This window comes from Dasypus novemcinctus, chromosome 15, assembly GCF_030445035.2.
Source record: "Dasypus novemcinctus isolate mDasNov1 chromosome 15, mDasNov1.1.hap2, whole genome shotgun sequence".
Classification (NCBI taxonomy): domain Eukaryota; kingdom Metazoa; phylum Chordata; class Mammalia; order Cingulata; family Dasypodidae; genus Dasypus; species Dasypus novemcinctus.
In genome coordinates, this window is record NC_080687.1 from 5,768,177 (window position 1) to 5,792,363 (window position 24,187).

Sequence of the window (24,187 nt, forward strand, 5' to 3'; positions counted from 1 at the left end):
TCAGCAAGTCGATGGCTTTCTGAGCCTGGGGCTGCTAAAAGGCACCTGTCTCCCAGAGTTTTGTGGGTAAAATCTGTAATCCTGGGTTTGTGTGCTAAATGTGACAGACTTGGCTCAAAAAGAATGGGGGGAAAACCATAGCTCTGCTAGGCCACGGCTGCAGGTCCAGTTCATGGTGACTGAAGACCAGTCAGAATTAACCTAGGAGACCTGAAAGAGAAAGAGCCACAGAAGGGCTAACACAAATTCTCCACCCATCCTTGACTGACTGACAAATGGGAAAAGTGAAAACTAAGGGATACTGAGACCTGGAGGCAACCTTGAATGTGTCCCTCAACCCATGCATAGCCTGGCAGCCTTCGGTCTCAAGGCATGAGCCCAAATTGCCAAAATCAGACAGGATAGTCCAGAGGAATAATTACAAAAAAACACAAGGCATGATTAAGAAAACTCAATTTATTTAACCCAATAAAAACTGTACGCAAATGCAGATACAGAGAAATATTCAGAAGTATTACTAATATAAGTCAGAACATCATGCCTTCCAACCCATCCTCCATGAACTTCTTATAGAGTGCCATAAATTTCGCCACAAATGCTTCCAAGTGATAAATGGCTTTACTCCCCAGCTGGAGACGGTGTTCATAGTAAGCTGCCATCTGGGCCACTTCCCCTTTCAGCTGTCCATCACAGTTGTGTAAAAGTTCTGAGAGTAGACCCTGAAGAAAGATAACTAGTAATTTAAAAAGTAAACATTTAAAAATATGAGCTGACAATGTCTCATTCTCTTATTCAAACAGGAAAGTCAAACTTCGGCTTAATGTTATTTTCCTTAATATATAAAACACTGAATACTTTTATGTAAACCAGAAGTCTTCATCCAATAGCAAAAAGTTCCAATTGTTACGTAGAAATGTGGAAGTTATCTACCAAATTCCAAATAGAGCACAGGGATTTAAGTACAAAGATGATTACTGAAGCATTATTCAGAATAATAACTGAAGATAACCTAAAGTTCCACCAATAGGGGGTCATATTCAATATTCTTTTAATATTCATACAGTAAAATATTAGCCATTCATTTAAAAAGAATGAGAACCTGTGCCAGCCTGAAAGAATGTCCATGTTATGATGGTGAATGAAAACAGTTGCCCACCACTGTGAAGTTCTGTGAAACTATGCAAACGCATACACACATGTAATTATTTGTATGTGAATAAAGGTCTTTGTGGAAATGGAGGGTGGATCTTCACTTTTCCCTTTGTATATTCAATATCACTTGAACCTTTTCATATTATTACCATGTAATTTTTATAAAGACAAACAAAAAACCCTAAATTTCCTTAGTTCTAAATAATCAGTCAAGCTAACTAGCTAGCTAGCTAGCTGACAGGCCAAACCTGAAGCCAAGGCAAACGATATCTTACAAAGTCTGGTCTCTGCCTCCTACCACACTTCCCCACACTCACTGAGCCTCGTTGCCTGATACTCTTGCTCCCCAGCTACTGAAAGGGTTGCCTTCCTTAATACTCCATGTCTCAGCTTAACCAAAACTCTCTCACATCCTTGGAAAAGCCAATTCCACTCTAAATCGGCACCACCCTCCATTATCATCATTATAACCTTGTTCTTTCCTTTATAAAACTTGTAACATTCTGAGAACCTCTTGTTTCATTACTGTGTCCCACTTTGCCCAACCAGAATCTAACTTCCCTGAAGGCAGGGTCCTCACCTGTCTCCTTCAACACTACCCTAAATGGTGCCTGGCACACAGTAGAGGCTCAGAGAGTATCTGTTGATGTAATGAGCTGGAACAGGAGAAGGTGACAATGTATCTTAGCAATGCAAAAGCCCCGTGACCACACAGCCAATCCAATGCCCACGTCATCCAATAATAAGCAACTCCCAATGATTACCTTCATTATTATCTCAGGCGGAATACAATGAGTCAAAAGCTCATAGAGCCTGCCACGGACTTCAAGGAGCCTATATAAAGATAAAAAAAATTGCTGTTTTGTGATGAAAATAAGAGGTGATTTTTCCCAGTACCTACTGTGCAGTCTTACCTTATGAATTAAATGAATGAACAATCCAATACAGGTACATTTTCTTAAATAGTTTACCATATGCTATACATGGAGAAGCTTCTCCTTGTTTCAGTTCATTTTTCAAAAAGAAAATTTCCCGAAGCCTTTGAAAGTAAGACAACAACATTTATATTCAGGTTGTTAGGTATATCGAACCACCACATAGGAATTAGCAGAAAGGTACCAGGAAGTGCCAGATAGGAATAAAGACTTCAGGAAATGTGGGGAGCTAAGCTTATTCACACCATGGATTTTAATATACTTAGTTACACTTCAAGTCATGTGTTTATTTTTCTCTCTAAAGAGACAATACCTAGGACACTTAGAAAATGGTCATGCAGAGATTAGTCACTAGTCAATTACATACAGTGACAAAAGAGTACAGACATGAGATAAAATATGAGATATAATACACTGCTACTGCCTAGACTGCTTATCAAAAAAGCAATTTAGGGGGAGAAGATGTGCTGCCAGAGATGAGGGTACAAGAGGTTTCAGCTAAGCGTGAAACCAGGCTGTTTACGTGAATATGAATGTTCAAATGTCTAAATGCCCTTCTCATAACACTTTTTTTGGAAAAGGGGAAGGAAATGAACATATGACATCTTTAAACAGCAAGAAAAAAAGTGATATTGGACACATAAAACAAATATCTTTATCTATATCTCTACATACTCACCTACCTACCCCAAATGGGGAAAAAACTACTCTGAATCTTTATTAAAATACTACTACTATAGATATTCCATGCTTCTGACCATTCAGATAAATGATTTATAAATTGATTTCTTAAAAGTAGAATTTCAGACACCTTTCCTGAAACTCTTAAGTGTATGAAGTCCTGCCCCATTAAAACTAAATAAAAATGATAAAAGAGAGAACTATCATTTACTGAGCACCTGTAACGTGCAACACACAGTTAACAGATACCTTAACTCAGTCCTCGCACCAGCTCTGTGAGGATGTTACCTCCATTTTTTTTTAAGTGATAAAACTAAAGGTTCAGATAGCTTACATGATTTGACAGTGCTGATGATAGCAGAACCACAAGTTCAACACTTATGTGTCTTATACAGTCCATATCGTCCCATGGTCTGCCAAAGCATTAATGAGCATCTTGCTCTGTACCATCTTCGCTGCACTGCGTATTCCTCATAACCACCACTCTCTTTCACAGAACAAGAACCTGAAGTTCAGAAAGGTTACGTTTCTATCAAAATTCAAGTAGTTCAGTCAGTACTGAAATCTGAGCCTGACTCCAAAGTTCTGATCCTTCTGTAATATGGTATATTGCTTCAAAAATAAAACCTAACTGTTAAAACATAACATAAAGAAATTAACGCCATATGGTACAGAGTTATTTTAATAATTACACACATGGTTTATTTCGGAAAAGTTGAGTCACAATCTATTTACCTACACGACTGTGATGGGGCCCACAGTGGGCACCTTATCCATGTTATCACCCATCTCATGTCAGAGAAGATTTCTAATATTACTCAGGCTTTTTAAAAATTAAGAAATTCTATATTTTACTATGTCTTTGTCATTATTTGATAGGAGGCACAAGTAGTTAGGAGAACAGACTCTGTCAGAGAAACATGGGTTTTCTAGAACTGTCTCTGTTATTTACTAATTCAATGTCCCTGAACAAGTTACTTAAAGTCTCTAAATCCCAATTTTCTTATCTACAAAATAAGGATGATAATATTGTCTTCATAGGACTGTTGCATAAAAAGCGTTCACTAAATATTAGCGTTCACATACTGTCAAATTAGAAAATTATGACCATTCCAAAACAGATCGTACAAGAATCATTACTATAAACAGCACAGCAAGACTAAGGACTCAAAAACAAGAAGCAGTCATTTGGAACTGCTTGGGCCCTCTCTGTATTTCTGATCTGTCCCCCAGCTTTCTGGAAATGAGAGAAAGTTCTTTTTATGCATTACAATGAAATCAATTCCCATAATTGTTAGTTTGACTAGGAAATAGCATCTCTTTTTTCGTAAGTTCATTTCTGAGCTGCCAAATCCTGTTAGGAAATTTGGAGAAAAGAGTAGTAGCAGAAGGAAAGAATTCACCAAAGCAATAATTAAGTAAAGGTTCAATAATGCATCTGTTAATTGTCAAATATTCAACATATGGAAAACCATTAAAAGTAGGGAAGTTCTAATACTACAATTTTCTTCTTTAAAAACAAAACAAAAACAAGAAACACAAGTGTCCTGAAAAGTCCCTAAAATCATCTTCAGTATAAAAATATTTTTAAAAAGTAAATGCACCTAAGACATACTTTGTTGGAATTTTCTCTCTTCAAAGGCTGAGATTTCTTCACTTAGCAAGCTTTTAAACAAATGAAGTGTACACCTTTTCCTAAAAATAAAAGTTCTTTTCCTATTAGACCACTTATGTTTGACACTTTTGAAAACTATTTATCCCTTCAACTAAAATTAAAAAACAGAAATTCAAAATAAACCCTAAGAAAACACTAAGTACCCAATATGTATGACTCTCTACCCAACCCCACTAATCTATATGGCAGCCCAAGAACACATTTTATAACCTCTTTGAAGAATATCTCATAAAATCAGAGCTCAGCAGTTCTTTCATCCAAGAGGAGAAATATGTTCCTTTCACCATTATTTTCATTTAAATCAAGGAAACTTGAAATCTAGCAGTTCCCTCAGGCTATTCTGAACTTCAGAATGATCAAATACCCTTTCTAGAGTCCAAAGACGGCTTCTCAGTTTTGACAGGCAGTAAGGGCAGGAGAGCGTGCCTCAGTGAGCCTAAGGACCCCACACACTGCCAAAAGAAGTGGGCCTGAGACCATCACTCCTGACTTGGAGAAGCAGATTCCCTTCTTATTCAGATCTGCCATAAATCAAACAAACTAGTGGTTGAGCTGTTTTCAGTATGGCCGTGCCACTATTTAATAAAACCAGAGTAGTAAAGGGAAGCTATTTTACTGCAAATGTGCTTCAAAAAACTTCCTAAGGACCAAGGTATATGCATGATCTTATTCTCACAGAACCTACCATCACACACGCACACAGGGTTTTTCAGTTCTACAGTGATTACTGCACAATCTTTCCTGCTCTTCATAACAATCCACCCAGAAGCAGCCTTGCAGGGTAATACTAACATTACCTCTAGGATAATATTAATATTCTCTGCTGAAAAATACTTGGTTGAAAATTAGTAAGATAAGAACTAGACAACTGATTCACAGTCTAGTACCTTTCTAGCATACGATGCATCCACACAAAGGTATATACTGTTCTTTCCAATATTAGAAAGCAACACACATTGGGCTATGTATTAATATGAAGTCATCTGAAATCCTGAAAGGAAAACTAAAAATTGCAAGACTTGTTTCAATGTATACATAAACTCTTTTACATGTTAACAGCTTAATAAAACCCATGACATCACAGATCAGCTATTCTGAAACACTAAATTTCTGAAATTAAATCCTAGCCTTTCTTTAAAAGTTTAATATGTAGATTCAAGATTTAATTATAATTCTAAGTGGCCTGGTGATAGTGTAAAACAGTTCATCGAAAGCTCATAAAATCTACACTATGATAAATATTTGATCACTGCCCTTTTCTGTGGGTTACCTTTGTGGGGTCTGCTGACTGACAACAGCATTAGCTGTCTCCCTCAGATACACCTCCCAATCTGTCTCAGGGATTTCTTGATCTGCAGTAAAAGGATACCTACATGACAAAACAAGAACACAGTAAGTTAAAGAGAAGTATGCTTATGGCCCCCAAAATGTACCCTGTGGTAACTGCCCCTCTTTGCTCACTGTTGTACTCTGCAGGCTTCACACATAAGTAGGGCTTTTCTGAGATTCCTGCAGGACTTCTCTGCAAGTCTGTGAGCCAATTGTGAAGGAAGATTCAGACCTTCCTTCTTGCACACAGTAGATAACACATGGCAAATCTACAAATAAAATAAATAACAACAGACAATTCATCAAACAGCAGGTTGAGACCATTTCTGCTGATAACTTTACAAGCATTTTTAACTACTACTCCCAAAATTTCTACAGGTGAAACTTCTAATAAAGGTACTTTACCATTGTGCAATTAACACAATGTCACATATTATTTTGCATCAAATCTTCCAAAATCAATTAACAGTATAGAAGCTGTTTATTGTGAGAAATCTGTATTTTCACTGATAGCTGGCAAGAATGATAAAGTAAAAAAAAGTACTAATATTTTTCCAGACTAACTTTGGTCCCCTACCTAGGGACTGGACTCTTGAAGGCATGCCCACATCATCTCCTCACAACACCTACTCCCTCCACACTTGAGTCTTTAGTCTTTACCTAAAGCAACTCTAGGTAACTGGTTCTCACCTAGTTTAGTAGAGTTCATAATATTTACATGTTGGAGGGAAAAGATGGTTTGAAGAGGACATGTTCTATAATTGGTCTCTGATATTTACTAGGATATGGATTGGTCTGAGCCTCTACCAATGGTTAGGACCAGGGCCACAGCTGACTTGAATTACTGATGTGTTTCACTAGGTTTTTACAAAAACAAACACGACAAGAATGTACGCACAGCACTCAATGAATCCAAACTGCATTTGTCCAGAAAAGTTTAGCATGACTTACATCTTCAATGCTGGGAGCAGGCACACGAACTGCCAGGCACCTGCTGCGAATGGGTGGGATCACCTTCGATGTGGAGTTGCAGCACAAGATCAATCTGCAGGTGGACATATACTTTTCCATGGTTCTGCGCAAGGCATGCTGGGCATCTTTGGTGAGTTTGTCAACCTCTGTCAATAACACCACTGTGCCAAGGAGAAACAACGCAAACCTGAACTTCAATATCCATCTCCTTCTCCTCCTTATCATTATTATTCAGAGTGAAATCCTTAATAATAAGCCTGAATGTCTTATTTTGGCAAATTAAAGTTTTAAGGATGGTGAGATTTATTTTTATTTTTATTTTTAAAAAGTCCCTAACTCAAGACTAAGACAACAGTAGCCTAAATGAAGTTAAAGAAATTACTTGGCTATAGAATTCATCAGTCTTTACTGTATTATAACATGCACTAGAAATCACCACAGGGATGTACTGTGCTGCATTTCCCCAAAATATCTTATCTCAGAAACACAGTTTTGTGGGACATTTTAAATTTTAGCATTCTAAAGAATATACTTTAGAAAACACTGGTGCAAGAGATGTAGAGTCAATAAGGCATAGAGACATCTGGTCACTTGGACATGAAAACTCCAATGACCATAGACAAAGATGGGCACTTAAAGTGTCTCCGGAACAATATGTAGGAAGGGACTGAATCTAACTGTTGTACTTTTCATTATATTAAGAAATTATTTTCAGAAGGTGTTGGTGGCAGTGGCAGAAATGTAGCATTTGAATCTCCCGCATAAAAATAGAGCAACTAAAGATTCCAAAAGCAAAGACCCATGGACAACAGCTATATTAAAACTAAGTGGCAAGTTTTACCTAAAAACCCCTAAACACGAGCGAGAACAACTAAAATTTAAATGCCCATGTGGCATCACATTTTAGGGGAGGAAGTAAAAAGAAGTCAGCTGGGTTTCTGACAGCCTTTAAAGGAGAATCTCAAAACTGCCCACAAGAACATACTAGAAAGCCAATCTGTCAGTAGAAATTGGGAATGGGACCCAAAGGGCCAAACTCATGAATGAGAGCAAGGGAACCATGATGCAGTAAGTTCTGGCCCTTTAAACTCTTCAAACAAAATGATGTTCCTTTCCAAGACGATGTTCCACAATGAGAGAAATCCTGCAGAGAGAGCAAAAACTGAGCAGAATAGGAACAACAGAATTGATGAAAATAATCAGAAAAAAGGGGTAGAGATGATATGACTAGCTCTCTGAGAACACAAGGCCATACAGTTTATCACTATGAAAACAAACCAAGAGACAGCTCTAGAGCCCTGAACCCAGAAACAACCCCCCCAGCCTAACTGTCCTTCCTAAGAGAACAGGAAAACTTACTTTGCTTAAATTTAAAAATGCAATAGAAAGGATCATGGTTGAAGTCAGTTATGAGAAAAAGGAGTACAGGACAGGACAGAATAAATTCCCTGTGTATAACACAAACCAGAAAAAGATGCCCACAAAACAGATGAAAAGTGAATGCGAACATTTCAAAATGAGCTTTAAAGAAATAATGAAAATGATTCAAGCTATAAAACAAGAATGGAATGGGGTGACAGAACTCCAGAAATAATCAGAATTACAAGGAAAAATTATTTCAGAAATGCTTCACAAGTGGGAACATGAGAACAAATACAATGAATAATACCTTAAGATGAAAAGGAAAAAAGTTAGTAAGAGATAAATATTGAAATAAAGGAAGGAAATAGACAAGAGAGTCCAACATGCCTATAACAGGAGACTGAAGAACACCAAAGCAATAGAACATAATCTATAACAAAACTAAGACTCAGGAAAATTTTCTGAACTAAGTATGCATATTGAAAGGGCACAATGGACAACTTGGAAAATCAACACAGAGCAGCCAAACATCATGACATATTCTAATAAAATGATTGGACTTTAAAGGAAAAAAAACAAAACAGAACAAAAACTTTGGCCATACAGGCAAAAAAACACATCACTTATAAAGGACAGCAAAATCAGTTTCATTAGACTTTGACAGTACTGCTTTATGCCAGCAGATAACAGAGTAATATATTTAGGATGCATGAGAAAAGAAATGTGAGGCACAAATTTTATATCCAGTCAAACAGATCTTCAAAACATAATAGGGCTCAGACAATCTAGTATAATTATGCTAGAATGGGGGAATACTGATCCCAAAAGCAGCCTTTCCTGAGAACACCACTAAAGAATAAAACTCAGACAATGAAAAAGACCAGAGATACAGAAACATAAGAAATGGAACTAGTATATAAGAATTTAGAATAATGGTTATAAAAGAGATTGTACAGCACGTAATTGCAGAAAGCTCTGAAAACATACAGTGTAATTACAATGACCAATTTCAATATTCTCATGGTAGACAGGAATCCAATACGCAACTGCAAAACAAAAATAAAACAAAGACAGAAAGAGAGAGAAACTAAGGGTATTATATAAGGGTATTAAGTAGGAAGGCAATGACTAAAACAAAAGTACAGACCTCCCTAAATAAAAGACAACACCAAAAGAGAGATTTTCGCACAAACCAAAATGGCAGAGATGATGGTCAAATAGATCAATAAATGTATTTGCAATGGGCTAATTCCCCTTATTAAAAGAAAGCAATTCTCAAATTGGCTAACAAAGTAAATTCCAACACTATGCTACGAACAAGAGAAACACCTAAAACAAATATACTGAGATAGCTTAAAAAAATCAAGGGATGGGTAAGCAAAGAGAAATGCCACGTGACTATAAATATAAATACAGCAGGGACACAATCTTGTTATCTGACAGAAAGCAGTAAAAAAAATAAGGACATTTAGAAAAGCTAAAGGATATCATTCACCTTGAAGATATAACAAGTATTTCTAATTATGTACTCAACAACCCAAATGTATTCATAAATCAGTAACTATAAGAAACACAAGGAGAACTAGAAATATACTACTAGTTGGAGACACTAGCATAGGTCTTAATTCAAAGACATTTCAAATACACTGTGTAAATATATATGTGTAGAAAATCTAACAAAATAAACAGCAAGGTAAGTCATTTATATACACATATATATTGAATTTTGTACCCAGATAATACAGAACACTATATTCTTACGTACACATGAAATACCCATTATATCTGTTAATAGTAACAAGAAACTTCAAATCTCAAGAAAATAATCCAAATGCTCTCTGACCATAATGCAATGAAAATACAAATTAACTTTAAAAAATAAAAAAGGCACTTTCACATGAAATTTTAAAACATTCTGTTAAACAGCTGAGATGAAAAGTGAAATACAAAATTAGATTACAGAATTTCTTGAAAATAACAATGAAAAACATACCACATCTGCTAAAGCTATTCTCACAAGAAAATTTACAGTATTAAATACACATCAATAAAAATTAAAAAATTAAATAAAGTAATCCAAAACATTAGAGAGGAAATTAAAAATAAAAAGCAATTAATTTGAAAACAAACAGTAGAACTAGTATCTCAAAGTGTTTCTTTGAGGGAAAAACCCAACAAAATAGGTAAATTACTAACTAAACTAATAAAAGAGGAAGGGGAGAAAGCATAAATACATATAATTAGAAATGACATGATGGAAGTAACCATCAAAACAAAATTAACAAATCTGAGCAACAAAGAAAACTGAAATGTAGATGACATGGACAATTTTCAAGGAAAATACAACTTAGAAAAATTGAGCATAGAAAATAGTGAAAGTAGTTCACTGTCCCACAAAAAGAACACCAAGTCCAGGTGATTTCACAGGGGAACACTATCAAACTTTTAACTATCAAATAACATGAATGCTACTTAAATTAATTTAGAGGATAGAAAAAGGAAAATTTCCAAATTTGTCTCATAAAGCAAGTTTAGTATTAATGGCAAAATCTGACAAAACACCAAATAAAATATTACAGAACAAATGATGCAATGTAAAACCATCAGCAGGTAGCAAAGAGCAGCAAATTTTAAAAATCACCACATCATGACCAAGTGATGTTTACTTCAAAGAAGCAAAGCAGTTGCAGGATTAGAAAATCCAGTAATAGAATCTATCATATTAATAGAGTTATGAAGAAAAATTATGAGATCTTATCTATGTATGCAGAGAAAGTATTTCACAAAAGTGAATACCCATTCATTTGAAACACTCAATAAAACAGGAATTGATGAATACTAACATCAGGATCAAATACATATACTTCAGCTCAAAATCTAGAAGTAACTTTTTTTTAAAAAAATTTATTTATTTCTCTCCCCTCCCCAACCTGCCCCAGTTGTCTGCTCCCTGTGTCCATTCACTGTGTGTTCTTCTGTGTCTGCTTGTATTCTTGTCAGCAGCACCAGGAATCTGTGTCTCTTTTTTTTTGTTGTGTCATCTTGCTGCGTCAGCTCTCGGTGTGTGTGGCGCCACTCCTGGGCACGCTGCACTTTTTTTGCACAGGGTGGCTCTCCTTATGGGGAGTACTCCTTGCACGTGGGGCTCCCCCACATGGGGGACACCCATGCATGGCACGGCACTCCTTGCGTGCATCAGCGCTGTGCATGGGCCAGCTCACCACACAGGTCAGGAGGCCCTGGGTTTGAACCCTGGACCTCCCATGTGGTAGGCAGACACCCTACCAGGTGAGCCAAATCCACTTCCCTTGAAGTAAGTTTTTAAAGGAGCAACACTAAGTCTTTTCTTACAAAATCATGCCAGGGATGTCCACTGTCTCCACTACCATTAAATACTGTGCTGGAGGGACTAACAAATTTATTAGACAAGAGAAAGGATTCAGGGGCACAGAAATTGGAAAGGGAAAGGAAAATCTATCTCTATTGACAGATGACAGGACTATATATTTGAAAACCTAAAGAATCAATAGAAAGACAATTATAAACAGAGAATTTAATAACATAGCAGGATATAAAATTAAAATATAAATATTAGGGAGTAATGGGCATTCCCAAACACTGCTAGTGACAATATAAACTTACATTCTCTTTCAGTGAAGAACTTGGCAAAGTATACCAAAAGCATTAAATGTTTGCATATTTATCAGCACAAAATCTCACCTCTAAGAGTGTATGCCTATATATACACAGAAAAAATACCAGAAGGTTAAGACCAAAATGTTAACAGCAATTGTCTCTGGATGGTGGAATTACAGCACTTAATTTTATGTTTATCTAAAATTTTTATAACGAACATAAAACTCTGGTATTAAGAACGGCAATTTTAAAATCATGTAACTTCTTATTTTAAACATAAAGCGATTTTTCATTTATCACCTAGTTCTAAGATAGCAAATAGTCCCCTCTTTCCCACTTCCATTTCATTCAACTACAAACTCCAGTGACTCCTCCTGTTCAGCGTGAATCTCAAAAATGTAGCCTAAAGCTTGGCACAGAGCAGGGGCTTACGAGATCCTTGCTAAACAACTGGAATGTATATGACCCCACTAGAGACACCCTTGGCTCACAAGTTGAAGGTCTGCCTCAGAAAGAGAAATCTTCCTACCACACACCTTTAAAATCTCTTTGAGAGTTTGTTTCAAGCTGCTGTGACTGTGCCACCGTTTTCAACATCTCCTGAATGACGGCCCGGTCACTATTCCCAGCATCGCTGCACAAAAAACAAAAACTGGTAAATATTTAGAGTATCATGCCCTTATTCTTATTCTTACCCTGTTATAAGAAAAATGTTGACAACTTAAGTGGTTAAAATTTTGATGAGAAATATTAATATCTAATTATATCCACAAAACTTTAAAAGTGAATATTTTAGGGTCATTAGAAATACAAACAATACTTCAATGCTCAATTACAATTTGATCAACTTCACTGAAAACATTAAACATTTTTTATGTGACGTTTACTGCTTAAAAATAGCAATAACTAATAATGGTTTGACAACTACTTCGACACTTCTGTACCTACTATCAAGTTAATGTCTAGTAGATAGATAGGAGGGAGGGCAAGATGGCGGCAGAGTAAGGAGCTCCAAGAGTCAGTTCGTCGTAAAGGGCAGTCAGCAATCACCCAAAGTTATCTAAAGTGCCTGTCGGGGGGACCCAGGAGACTAGAAGAGCATCCTGCAACATCCTTGAAATACGGAGGGAGGAGACTGCCCATCTGCAGTGAAGTTGCGAGTAGAGTCCTCCATGCCAGAGGCCGGTGCCCAGCCTCGACAGGTGGCACAAGTCACCTCAGGACCTGTTCCGTGGGTAGAGTTGGGAGCTCCATTTCCCAAAAACGTGGGAGGAAGAGATGGTCAGGCACTGACTTCAGTTACTGATTAGTAAATTTAGCTGGCTAAAAAGAATCCTAAAACATTTTGAATGTAACATTAAAAAGTAAATAAAAATAAAAATAAAATAAAATAAAAAAAGAAATGGATGTAGAAAGGGAAAAAAAAAAAAGAATCCTAAGACAGCTGAAGTTCTCAGTCAGAAAGAGGCTGGTAGCTTTCCACCCCCAGACTGAAGGGATGCAGGGTTGACTGAAAATCACGATGATGGTAAGGACCAGCTTCTTTCCAAGAGCCTAAGCACCAGCCCCACCTCCAGCAGGGAGGAAGATGGGGGAACCTGCACCAGCCTCTCCAGCAAATGCAGGCACTCTCAGCCCACACAGACTGGATAGTCGGACACCTGGGGCTCCATTCCCAGCCCCCAAAAAGATAGGAGGGAGGCCTGGTGTTTCTTCAACCTCTTTAGGCAACTGCAAGTGCTTAAGGCCCACATGGACAAGTTTGTTGGGTGCCTGTGGTTCCATCTTCAGCCCTTAAAGGGCCGAAGCGACAGTATTCCCTCAGCCTCTCAAGGCAACTACAGGCACAGTCAGCAGATTAGATTGTTGGGCACTCCTGGGGGTCCATCCCCGGCGGGGAAGGAGGGGGACAGAACTACATTAGTCTACCTGGTCAACTGGGGTCAGTTTTGCCCTGCACAGTTTAGATTGCGGCCCATACCTGCAGCTCCAACCACACCAGTCAGGCAAGGAAAGGACAGGAAGCTTCATCAGTTTCTCTGGGCAACCACAGACAGTCTTGGCCTGCATGGCTTGGATTACTACACACAGTTGTGGCTCTGTCCCTACCCCTGGCGAAGGAGAAAGTTGGGAAAAGCTGCATCCGTTCCTAGAGCAACACAGGAAGCTTGAGCCTCCACAGCTTAAAGCACCAACTACATCCTTGGCTCCTACTACACAACCAACAAAGGCAAAAGAGCAAGAAAGTTCTAAACTAAAGAGAGTAACTACACCCAGAATAAATACAGCTAGTAAGCCAGATGCCAAGACACCAACAAAAAGTTAAGAATCCATACCAAGAAACAAGAAGGAATAACCCAGTCAAAGAAACAAGTCTCCAGGATGATACCAAGGAATTGAGACAACTAATCACAGATGTTCAAACAAATCTCCTTAATAAATTCAATGAGATGTCCAAAGAGATTAAGGATAGTAAGAAAACACTGGATGAGCTCAAAGAAGAATTTGAAAGCATACACAGAAAAATAGCAGATCTTATAGGAATGAAAGGCACAATAAATGAAATTAAAAATACACCGGAGGGAGGAGTGGATGTAGCTCAATGGTTGAGCACGTGCCATACAAAAGAATGGAAAAAATTGAACAGGGTCTCAGGGAACTAAATGATGGTAAGAGACATGTAAACATACATGTCATGGGTGTCCCAAAAGAAGAAGGGAAAATGGGCAGAAGGAATATTTGAAGAAATAATGTTAGAAAATTTCCCAACACAGAGAACTTGAATAATGGGCTAAACCTAATAGACATATACAGAAAAACAGCAGGATATACATTCTTCTCAACACACAAGACTTTAAATCGTATTACCTAGCTACAGTGGTAAAAAGAGCATGGTATTGGCATAAAGACAGAATGACCTATGGAACTAACTTGAGAACTCAGGAATAGACCCTCACATCTACAGTCAAGTGACTTTTTAAAATCTTTTTTTCACACAGTACCAGGGATTAAACCCGGAATCTTGTACATGGGAAACAGGAACTCAAACCACTGAGCTACATCTGCTCCTTACAGTCAAGTGATTTCTGACAAAGCTGTCAAGCTCTCCCAGCTGGGGCAGAACAGTCTAATCAACAAATGGTGCTCGGAGAACTGGATATCCATAGCCAAAAGAAAGAGGACCCTTATGTCATAGCTTATATAAAAATTAACTCAAAATAGATTAAAGACCTAACTATAAAATCTATAACCATAAAGCTTCTAAAAGAAAATGTAGGGAAACCTCTTCAAGACCTGATGGTAGGTGAAGGATTCTTAAACTTTACTCAGAAAGCATGAGCAATGAAAGAAAACATGGATAAATGGGACCTCCTCAAACTTAAACACTTTTGTGGATTCAAAGGATTTCATCAAGGAGGTATAAGGGCAGCCCACTCAATGGGAAAAAAGATTTGGAAATTACATATCCGATAAAGGGTCTGATTTCCACTCTATGGAAATAAATCATACAACTCAATAATAAAAGAGCAAACAATTCAATTTAAAAAATGGGGGGAAAGACTTAGACACTTCTCCAAAGAGGAAATACAGATGGCCAAAAGGCACATGAAAAAATGTTCAGTATCACTAGCTACTAGGGAAATACAAATCAAAGTGACAATGAGAAGAGATATCATCTCACACTACACAGAATAGCCATTATTAAAAACCCAAAACAATAAGTGCTGGAGAGGATGTGGAGAAGTAGGAACACTCCTTCACTGTTGATGAGAAAATAAATGGTGTAGCCTCTGTGGAAGACAGTCTGGCAGCTCCTCTGCAAGCTAAATATAGAACTGCCATATGATCCAGCAATTCCTCTACTAGGAAAAGATCCAGAAGTGAAAACTGTGATGCAAACAGACATTTGCACACCAATGTTCATAGCAGCATTAGCCACAATTGCCAAAAGATGGAAACAATCAAGTGTCCATCAACCGATGAATGGATAACTGAAATGTGTATATACATATGATGGAATACTATGCTGCTGTAAGAAGAACTGAAATTGGGATACACACGATAACAAGGATGAACCCTGAAGACATTATACTAAGTGAAATAAGACAGACACCAAAGGACAAATATTGCATGGTCTAACTAATATAAACTAAATACAAAGAATAAATGCATGGAGTTAAAATCTAGAGTTAAGTTATTACAAGATAAGTCTAGAGTATAAGTTAAGATAAGAGGAGGGCTGAGAAGGGATACTGATGCTTAATCTACGTAGAAGTTTTAATTAACTTGACTGTAAAAGTGTAGAAATGGATAGAGTTGATGGTAACACATAATAGCGAGTAGAACTAATACAGCTGGTTTATAAATGGGACTGTGGCTGAAAATGGTAGTATAGAGATGTAAATATCAATTGAAAGAAAGCTAGAGAATAATCTAGGGACTGAATAACATAGCCTTTGCCTGAAGATGTCTTTGAGTCTCTTCTTCAAGAACACATCAGACCCAATGAAAGCACTGAAGCCTTAACCAACAATTCAGTCATTCCTAGACCAATTATTATGTAACTGCATTGCATGAGCTTTCATTGTGCCTCTACCACAAGACCCTAATCTAAGTATCTCATTAAAGATAATATAAATATAGGTGGACAGACTACTATAATACCTTATATTCAAAAAAATTTTTTTAAAAAAGGAACTAGCAAAGAAACATCTAGTAATCCAAATTCAGTTTCTGAAATATTTACTCCAGATATTACAAACTTTATAGATATACTTCTGAAGGAGCAATAGAATCGAACTTACACTATATTTTGTACATAATATGCTTTGTGAAAAACACTGAACTCTGTAGGAAAAAAAAAGTTTAACTATATTATTAGAATCACTTGAGGGGGCTCAGGGAGAGACAAAAGTGGGAAAGTTCCTAGGCCTCCTGTTTCAAACAAGGCAGCTTCAATTTAATCTGCTTTATATACTGGGCTTCCACCCATCTGATTTTGTCTGAAAAAAGCATTGTACTCTATTTAAAAAAAAAAAAAAAGCCTAGAAACCGTTATTCTCAAAATGCTTATTCTGATATAGTAACAACTTACCTGGGATTAACTTCAAGGTGATAATTACTTGCGATGGTGCTGATTTCAATTTTCTTTTTAGATGGAGTCTATGTACAAAAAAAAAAAGATTTATAAATGCTTATCTATTGGCTATTTCCTCCCTCCCTTTTAAAATTTTTATTGATTTCTCTATTATATAAACAATTTTGCTTAATTAAAAAAAACATATTTATGTCATTGTTTCTTGTAAAAAGAAAAAAAATCATAAGCATTTCTGTATTTTGCTTTTCCTACTTAACAATATAGCAATATATCTTGGCAATGCCCCTCGGACAACTGGTAAAGGGAGTAATAGCTGCCTAACATCCTATAGTATGGATATTTCAAAACTAGTCATTCTTGGTAAGCATGTTGTTTCTTGCTTTTTGTCACCTCAAAGAATCCCACAATTAACATCCTCATACAAATTTCATGTATTATTTTCTTTTCTATGCAATAGATTAGATTCTCAGTAAAGGATTTCTGGATTTAAGGATATGTTTTCTAAAACACATACCCACACACATATACGAGCATGTGTGCATAAAAAATGATATGTGTGTGTGTATAACCAGTATGCTTTCCACAAATGCTCTAACAGTTTACTTTTCCACAGGTACAAATATTCTTCTCTAGCATTTCCATCTATAGTAGGTTCTATCGTGCCTTTTAATTTTTGCCAATCTGATAGGTATATAAAAGACTCACACTGCCTCTCTCCTTGACTGTCACAAGTCAAAAATCTTTGTAAACATTTACTGACCATTTATAGTTTTCTCCTGTGAATTTTTTGCTGGTTTTTCTACTGGGTTATTTGTCTTTCTGATTTTTATCTTTAAAATCTACTCTTTGACATGTTCCTTTCATATATTTTTTGACAACCTTTCACTTTTCTATTATCTTTTGTAATACAAACTTTTAAAATTCCCATGTAGCTATGTATCTACTTCATTTCTTCTACAGCCTCTATGTTTCCCATTCAAAGGTATCGTGAGACACCTAAAATACTTGTTTTATTTTAACATTGGAGGTTTTAATTCATCTGGAATTTATCTTTATACACTGAATATCATAGAGTTTCAACTTTATTTTCTCCCAGATAACTGACACATTTATTAAATAAGCTCATCCTTTCTCCAGTGACTTGAAATAAACCCGACATATTTCAGGGCCCTTTTATAGTTTCACTCATCTAATTCTTTATTCTCACACCAATAAAACATTGTTTTGATTACAAAAGCCTTACAATATGATTTAATAGCTGGTAATGTTAGTCTCACTTCACTCGTCTTGCTCATAATTAGTTTGAATTACACTTGGATTTAAACTGGAATTTCACTGAAATTTATACAGTAATGGAAGACACTGTTAAATATTAAGTCAAGAACATGCTATGTCTATTTGTTCAGTTCTTGTTTTGTGCTGAAACTTGTTATCTATAAGATACGTTTTCTTAGAACAGATCACACCCTGTCATCTTTAAAGTTTTCCTTTACATATTTGATAAATTTACACCAGCACCTCAAAGTCAATGCATCTACACATAAGCACATCAACATTAGCCTGCAACCCATTTATCCTCCTGAATAGTCTACTGGTAGTACTAACATCTAATCACTCAGCATATACTTTATTCAGTGCCTAATACATAGAAGACCATGTATCAGGGACTATGAAAGATATGAAAATGAATATCAAACATTCCTTACATGACTTCAAAATAAAAGCAGTCTTGTCAAAGAAAAATATGTATAAACTACAACCAAGGTTAACACAGTAAGTACTGCAAAAAGCATAAATTATGACTTGTACAGGAAAAATTAACTCTAATGAAGGTAGGAGGCACTTCAGAAAGGAGACACATCAGCCCATAAGCGATGTTTAAGATCTAGCTTATGATGAAACATGAAAACACACTGCATGGTATGTGGTTGGAACGCTCAGTCAGGGCAAGATCACAGAAAGCCTCTCAACAGCTCAGAGCCCTGACTCCTCCTTTCCCAACATACTGACTCAGTTGCCCAATCCATACCAAGTCAGTTCATTCCACCTTTAAAATTGTTCTCAAAATCATTCCCTTTCTTATCTCCACTATGGCTCTCAAAACAACGAACTTCAGAAACATGAGTTCTAGTTCCAGCTGGCACACTGACTTTCTAAGCAATGTGAAATGAATCCCACCCTCTTCATTTTACCTGCTGCTTATATTCCTTCTCTACCGTAACTGACTTTGGTCTTGTTACAATAGTCACATCTATAAATCAATAGTTCTGCATCCTTGTGCATCAGAATTACCTGTGAAACTCTTATTTAAATCCTAAATTGGGCAGCAACTGGAGATGAGGGTGGGACTGTGGGGAGGGGGAAGAATGACGACACATAACCCTGCTATAGATATTCAGAGGTGTCCTTAAAGTGAAATGCTTACCGTGATGGTCTGGTGTTCAATTCTCAATTTTTCCACTCCAACACCATAAAGTTCACGTAGAATACACATTATTCTTGTCTTTTTTCCAGCACCTGATGGTCCATACACTAACAGGTGAGGGAAGTCACCACATTGCACCTGGAAAGAGCAAAGCAGTTTCTCCCTAGTCAAAATGAACTGCTTTTTAAATATCTAACATTTTGAATATAAAATTATCCTTGAAACCTTCATATGTGTGTACACATATATTAAAACTTCTGAAATATGACGAATCCCCTGCCATTGGTTTTATCAAATTTGTGTAGCCAGCAGAGTCCAGGCAAGGAACACTACATGCTGGGAAGTAGAAACTCCCAAGCCTGGCTGGCTGCCAGAACTTTCAAAAGACCTTTTAAAATAAACTACTCATCACTGGACCCCATCAATGACTAAGATTCAGAAACTCTGATACTGATGCCTGTCTTACTTTGGGCTCCTAGAAACAGAGCTAAGCACTTCTGGTTTATTTGGGAGATAAAGGAAAACTTCAGTAGGAAAGTGGGAAAGCAAAACAAAGAAGGCAGCCAATAAAACTGTTATCAAGCTTGGTATCACCCTGAACATCTGTGGCTTAATTCTGCTGGGAAGCTCTGGGGGCCAATGTAAACATACAACTTCGGTTCTCCCACCCAAGGTTTGGGGAGGCTGGTGTATCTTATCAGTCCTCCCTGCGGAAGGGGTGGGGAATAGGGGATGGCATTCATTCCCAGACTTTTCCAGCTGGCTTGGTTGTCAGCATACTACAGAGGACAGAAGCTGGAGATCAGTCTGGGTGCACCTAGGAGTTAAGAACAAAGGATGGGGCAGGGCATGGACAGTGTCTCCTGCATTATAAAACCATGGGGTGGTTTTTTGTTTTTTTTTAAGGTACTGGGCCAGGGATTGAATCCGGGACTTCATGTGTGGTAAACTGAGCCACAACAGTTTACCTGAGTTGCTTTTTTCGTTTGTTTTGCTTATTGTTTTTTTTTTCCAGGAAGCACCAGGAACCAAACTGAACCTGGGACCTCCCATGTGAGAGTCAGGCACTCAACTGCTTGAGCCACATCAGCTCCCAGACTGTTTTTAAAAAGCTTCCCAGGTGATTATGATGACTGGTTACGTTTGAGACCCCTGCTGTGAAGGATATAAAGATGACCAGGACACAGCACTCATCCTCAGGTGCTTAAAATATTGCAAGGCAAATGTTTTCTGACTAACCATTACAGAAAAATGAAATAAGGATCTTCACAGAGGTGAAGTTTAATACCTTGTAAACTCATCTTCCTCTGGCACTGAAAAAGAAAAATCCCAAGGAAAGAAATCATGCCCCCAGGAAATAAGAGATGTTCCAAATTCTTCCTGCCTTTGTTGTTTTAATACTTCATATAACCAAGAATGTGTTTCACAGCTTTATTACGTTGTAGATTCAATAGGAAACAGGTTTTTAAATCAAATTTATTATAAGACCAGAATATTAAGTTGCTCACAGTGTATAGTCCAAATTCTGTTCAATAAAGCATGGTCATAGAAAATGAAGCGTATGCTATAGCTAGTAAACACGAAGGTACTGTGAAAATAAAGTAAAATAAATTGTCCATAAATTAAGTACACAGCTGTAACTGATGTTTTAAAAACTAGTAGAGATGTAATACCGATAATTAAAGAGGAGAAAAAAATCTTCTGTCTCATTCAACTTTTCTAATGATTTGTATAAGAGTGGAGTTCTTTTATTATTTCTTGTTTAAAAGTACCTTTCAATTAAACCCAATCAAGCAGATGGGTACTGGAAGACCAGAGTGTTGCGCAAAACTGAGCCCAGCAGCATCAGACGGTCCTTTTACGGCTTCCAGATACTAGATAACTTATCTTCTCATCCTGTCCTGTTCACCCTCCATAAGATTCACTTAAAAAATTTTTTTTAATTTCAAAGGCTGTAGATTTACAGAAAAATCATAAATACAGCATTCCCATATGACACCCCCTCACTGTTAATCACTTTGCATTAGTGTGGTAACTTTGTTACAAGTGATGAAAGAATATTAAAACTGTACTATTAACTGTACTATTAACTATTAATTATAAGAATATTGAAATTGTACTATAAACATGGTTTACATTAAGGTGTATTTTTCCCCCATATAGGCACTCTATTATTAGCACCTTGCATTAGTGTGGTACATTTGTTAGAATTCATGAAAGGACATTGTTATAATTAACTATACATTACAATAGGGTTCACCATGATATAGTCCTACATTTTATCTTTTAGTTTTTATTCTAGCAACATATACATACCCTAAAATTTCCCTTCAACCACATTGACATATATAATCCAATGCTGTTAATTACATTCCAAATATTGTGCTACCATCAGCACCATCCATTTCCAAAATTTTACAATCAACCTAAACAGAAATTCTATACAAACTAAGAATTATCTCCCCATTCCCTATCCCCAATCCGCCCTTAGTAACTTGTATTCTAGATACCAGCTTTATGAGTTTGCTTATCTTAATTATGTCATATCATGAGGCCATACAACTTTTGTCCTTTTGTGTCTGGCTTCTTTCACTCAGCATAATGTCTTCAAGGTTCATCTATGTTGTCACAAATATAAGATTTCATTCCTTTTCATGGCCAAATAACATTCAATTGCATGCATATACCATATACTGTTTATCCATTCATCAGCTGATGGACATTTGGGTTGCTTCCACACAAGATTCACTTTTCACAAAACATTACTATTAAACACTTATCTACTATATCATAACAGGCCTCAGGATGGGACAAAAAAGTTCTTCCACAAGAAACATAACTCGAGGATGTCCTAAAACAGGTGGAATTTGAGAATTACAAGTTATCTTATAAGTTAATAAATCCAACACATTCCTTTTTATAAATGAAATTGAGACCAAGAAATTTTAAATAGGGCTGTTTAAAAAAGGTATGTCAGGGAGCAGATGTGGCTTAAGCAGTTGATGCTGCTTCCCACAAGGGAGGTTTGGTTCCTGGTGCCTCAAAAAAAACCAACAATCAACTAACGAAAAAATAAACTCAGGGGAGTTGATGTGGCTCAGTGGTTGGATGCTGGCTTCCCACACACGAGGTCCTGGTTCAATTCCTGGCACCTCAAAAAAAGTCTGTCAGATGATGCTACTCTCTGTGCCAAGTCCTCCAACAGCTTTCCATCTCACTCAGAGCAAGAGCTTACTGGACCCACACGTCCCTCTGCCACAAATCCTGTTTATTATTGCTTTTCCTGGGGTTCACTATTAACTAGCTACCCTTACTGAGGTTCCCACAACATGCTGTGCACATTTCTTGTGCCCTCCACCTATTCTACTCCTTTCCCCAGATACTATATTCATTAGTTTCTTACTTCCTTCAAGTCTTGGCTCAGATATCCCTTCTTAGTGAAGTTTTCTGTATTTAAAAGTACAATTCTTGCCTCCCTCACTCTCTTCCCTGCCTTTCGGTTTCGTTTTTCTCCAGATCAGTTTTTACCTTCTAATGCACAGCATAATTTACTTGTTTAGTTTATTACTAATCTTTCCCTACTAAAATATTAGCGCCAGAGTCAGAGGTTTCATCTCTTTCGTGCAGATTTAACTCAAATAGTAGGTACTCAATTAACATTTGTTGACTGACCAAAGTGGCTTGCCAAAGGTCAACAAAAATGTTTACTGAAAAAGCCAAAATGAGAATCCACGTTTCTGTATTCCAATCCAGCATAAGACAAGCAACTACTGCTGAAGACACATACAATTAAGAAAATACGCTATCCAGGTGGAATCAGTAAAAGAGAAGGAATGGAAAGAAGGCAAGCAAAGAAGAAAGGAAAAAAACAAGACAGACATGTGCAGGTACGATATTTTAAAGGTTAACTGCAGGAAGAATTTGCAGCATATCTTATGACCATCTATGCAAATTTTCACATAAAGTGAGATAAACACTTGGGATTTGAAAAAATCAATGACAAACATGCCAAATAAGGGTTTACATCTGTATCGATGCTTAAATCCTGTTAGAAGTGACTTCCTTCTTACCGGTTCTTCAAGTGTGCAAAGTAAATAGAATTTCTGGAAAACACCCAGTCAGGTGAGCTCAAAGAATGTGCGGGACCCAGGTGTCATCTTTGAGGAGCAAAGGAACTACAGGCTGAGTCACTTGTTTGGGTTCCAACACTGGCTCGACCATCTACTAGCTCTTTAGGCAAGTTACTTAACCTCGTTAGAGTTTTCCTTCTGTAAAGAGGGAATGATAATAAGCCCATCACAGGGTCCTGAGAATTACATAACAATAATCCACTCAAAGTGCTTAGCATGGTCATTATTCTCAAAGTTACCGTGAAACTGGTTTTCTTGTAAATTGGCAATGCCAAGACAAGAGTTCCAAAAAGTTGTGAAATGAAAACTTCAATGATATAACGGTATCTTCCCCAAAACAAATGCATTTTTCTGTACAGAGGATGGAAGCATTCCCAAGAAAAAGTCTAAACCCACGGATCTGTGGGGGGAAGTGGGGGCGAGCTATAGATACTCTTGCTGTGTGCCCACTAACTCGCCGCTTGTCCTGAGACCTTTCCCAACCTGCAAAACAGGACGCTCAGCCTCAATCGCTCTGACAGGCTGCTCCCCTCGGAGCGGGGAAGGCGGGCGGGCCGGGCCCCCGCGGGCCCGCAACTCACCAGATTGCGCAGCTGGGCCGCCTGCTCCTTGTGGTAGTCCAGCCGGCCCAAGGAGCAGGGCCGGTATTTGTCCACCCAGAGGCTCATGGCAGCTCGCTGCCCCGCGCCGACGCTTGAAATCACAGCGCGCGCGCCTTCCCCGGGACACCCAGTCGAGTTTTCCCGCGAGCGCCTAGCCGTGACGCCACTGCCGGGCGCCACCGCGTAAGAA

At 37.5% G+C, this 24,187-nt stretch overlaps 1 protein-coding gene across 1 annotated transcript; it reads right to left on the reverse strand.

The window, feature by feature from the left end:
- Positions 1-438: 438 nt before the first annotated feature.
- RFC3 (replication factor C subunit 3) lies at positions 439-24,187 on the reverse strand. The gene is made up of 9 exons (XM_004471178.4): positions 23,977-24,187; positions 19,266-19,403; positions 16,838-16,905; positions 12,279-12,376; positions 6,724-6,905; positions 5,905-6,041; positions 5,714-5,812; positions 1,917-1,986; positions 439-719 (listed from the first exon to the last, which is right to left on the reverse strand). The coding sequence occupies exons 1-9, from the start codon at positions 24,061-24,063 to the stop codon at positions 528-530; spliced, it is 1,071 nt and encodes a 356-aa protein (XP_004471235.1). The 5' UTR covers positions 24,064-24,187; the 3' UTR covers positions 439-527.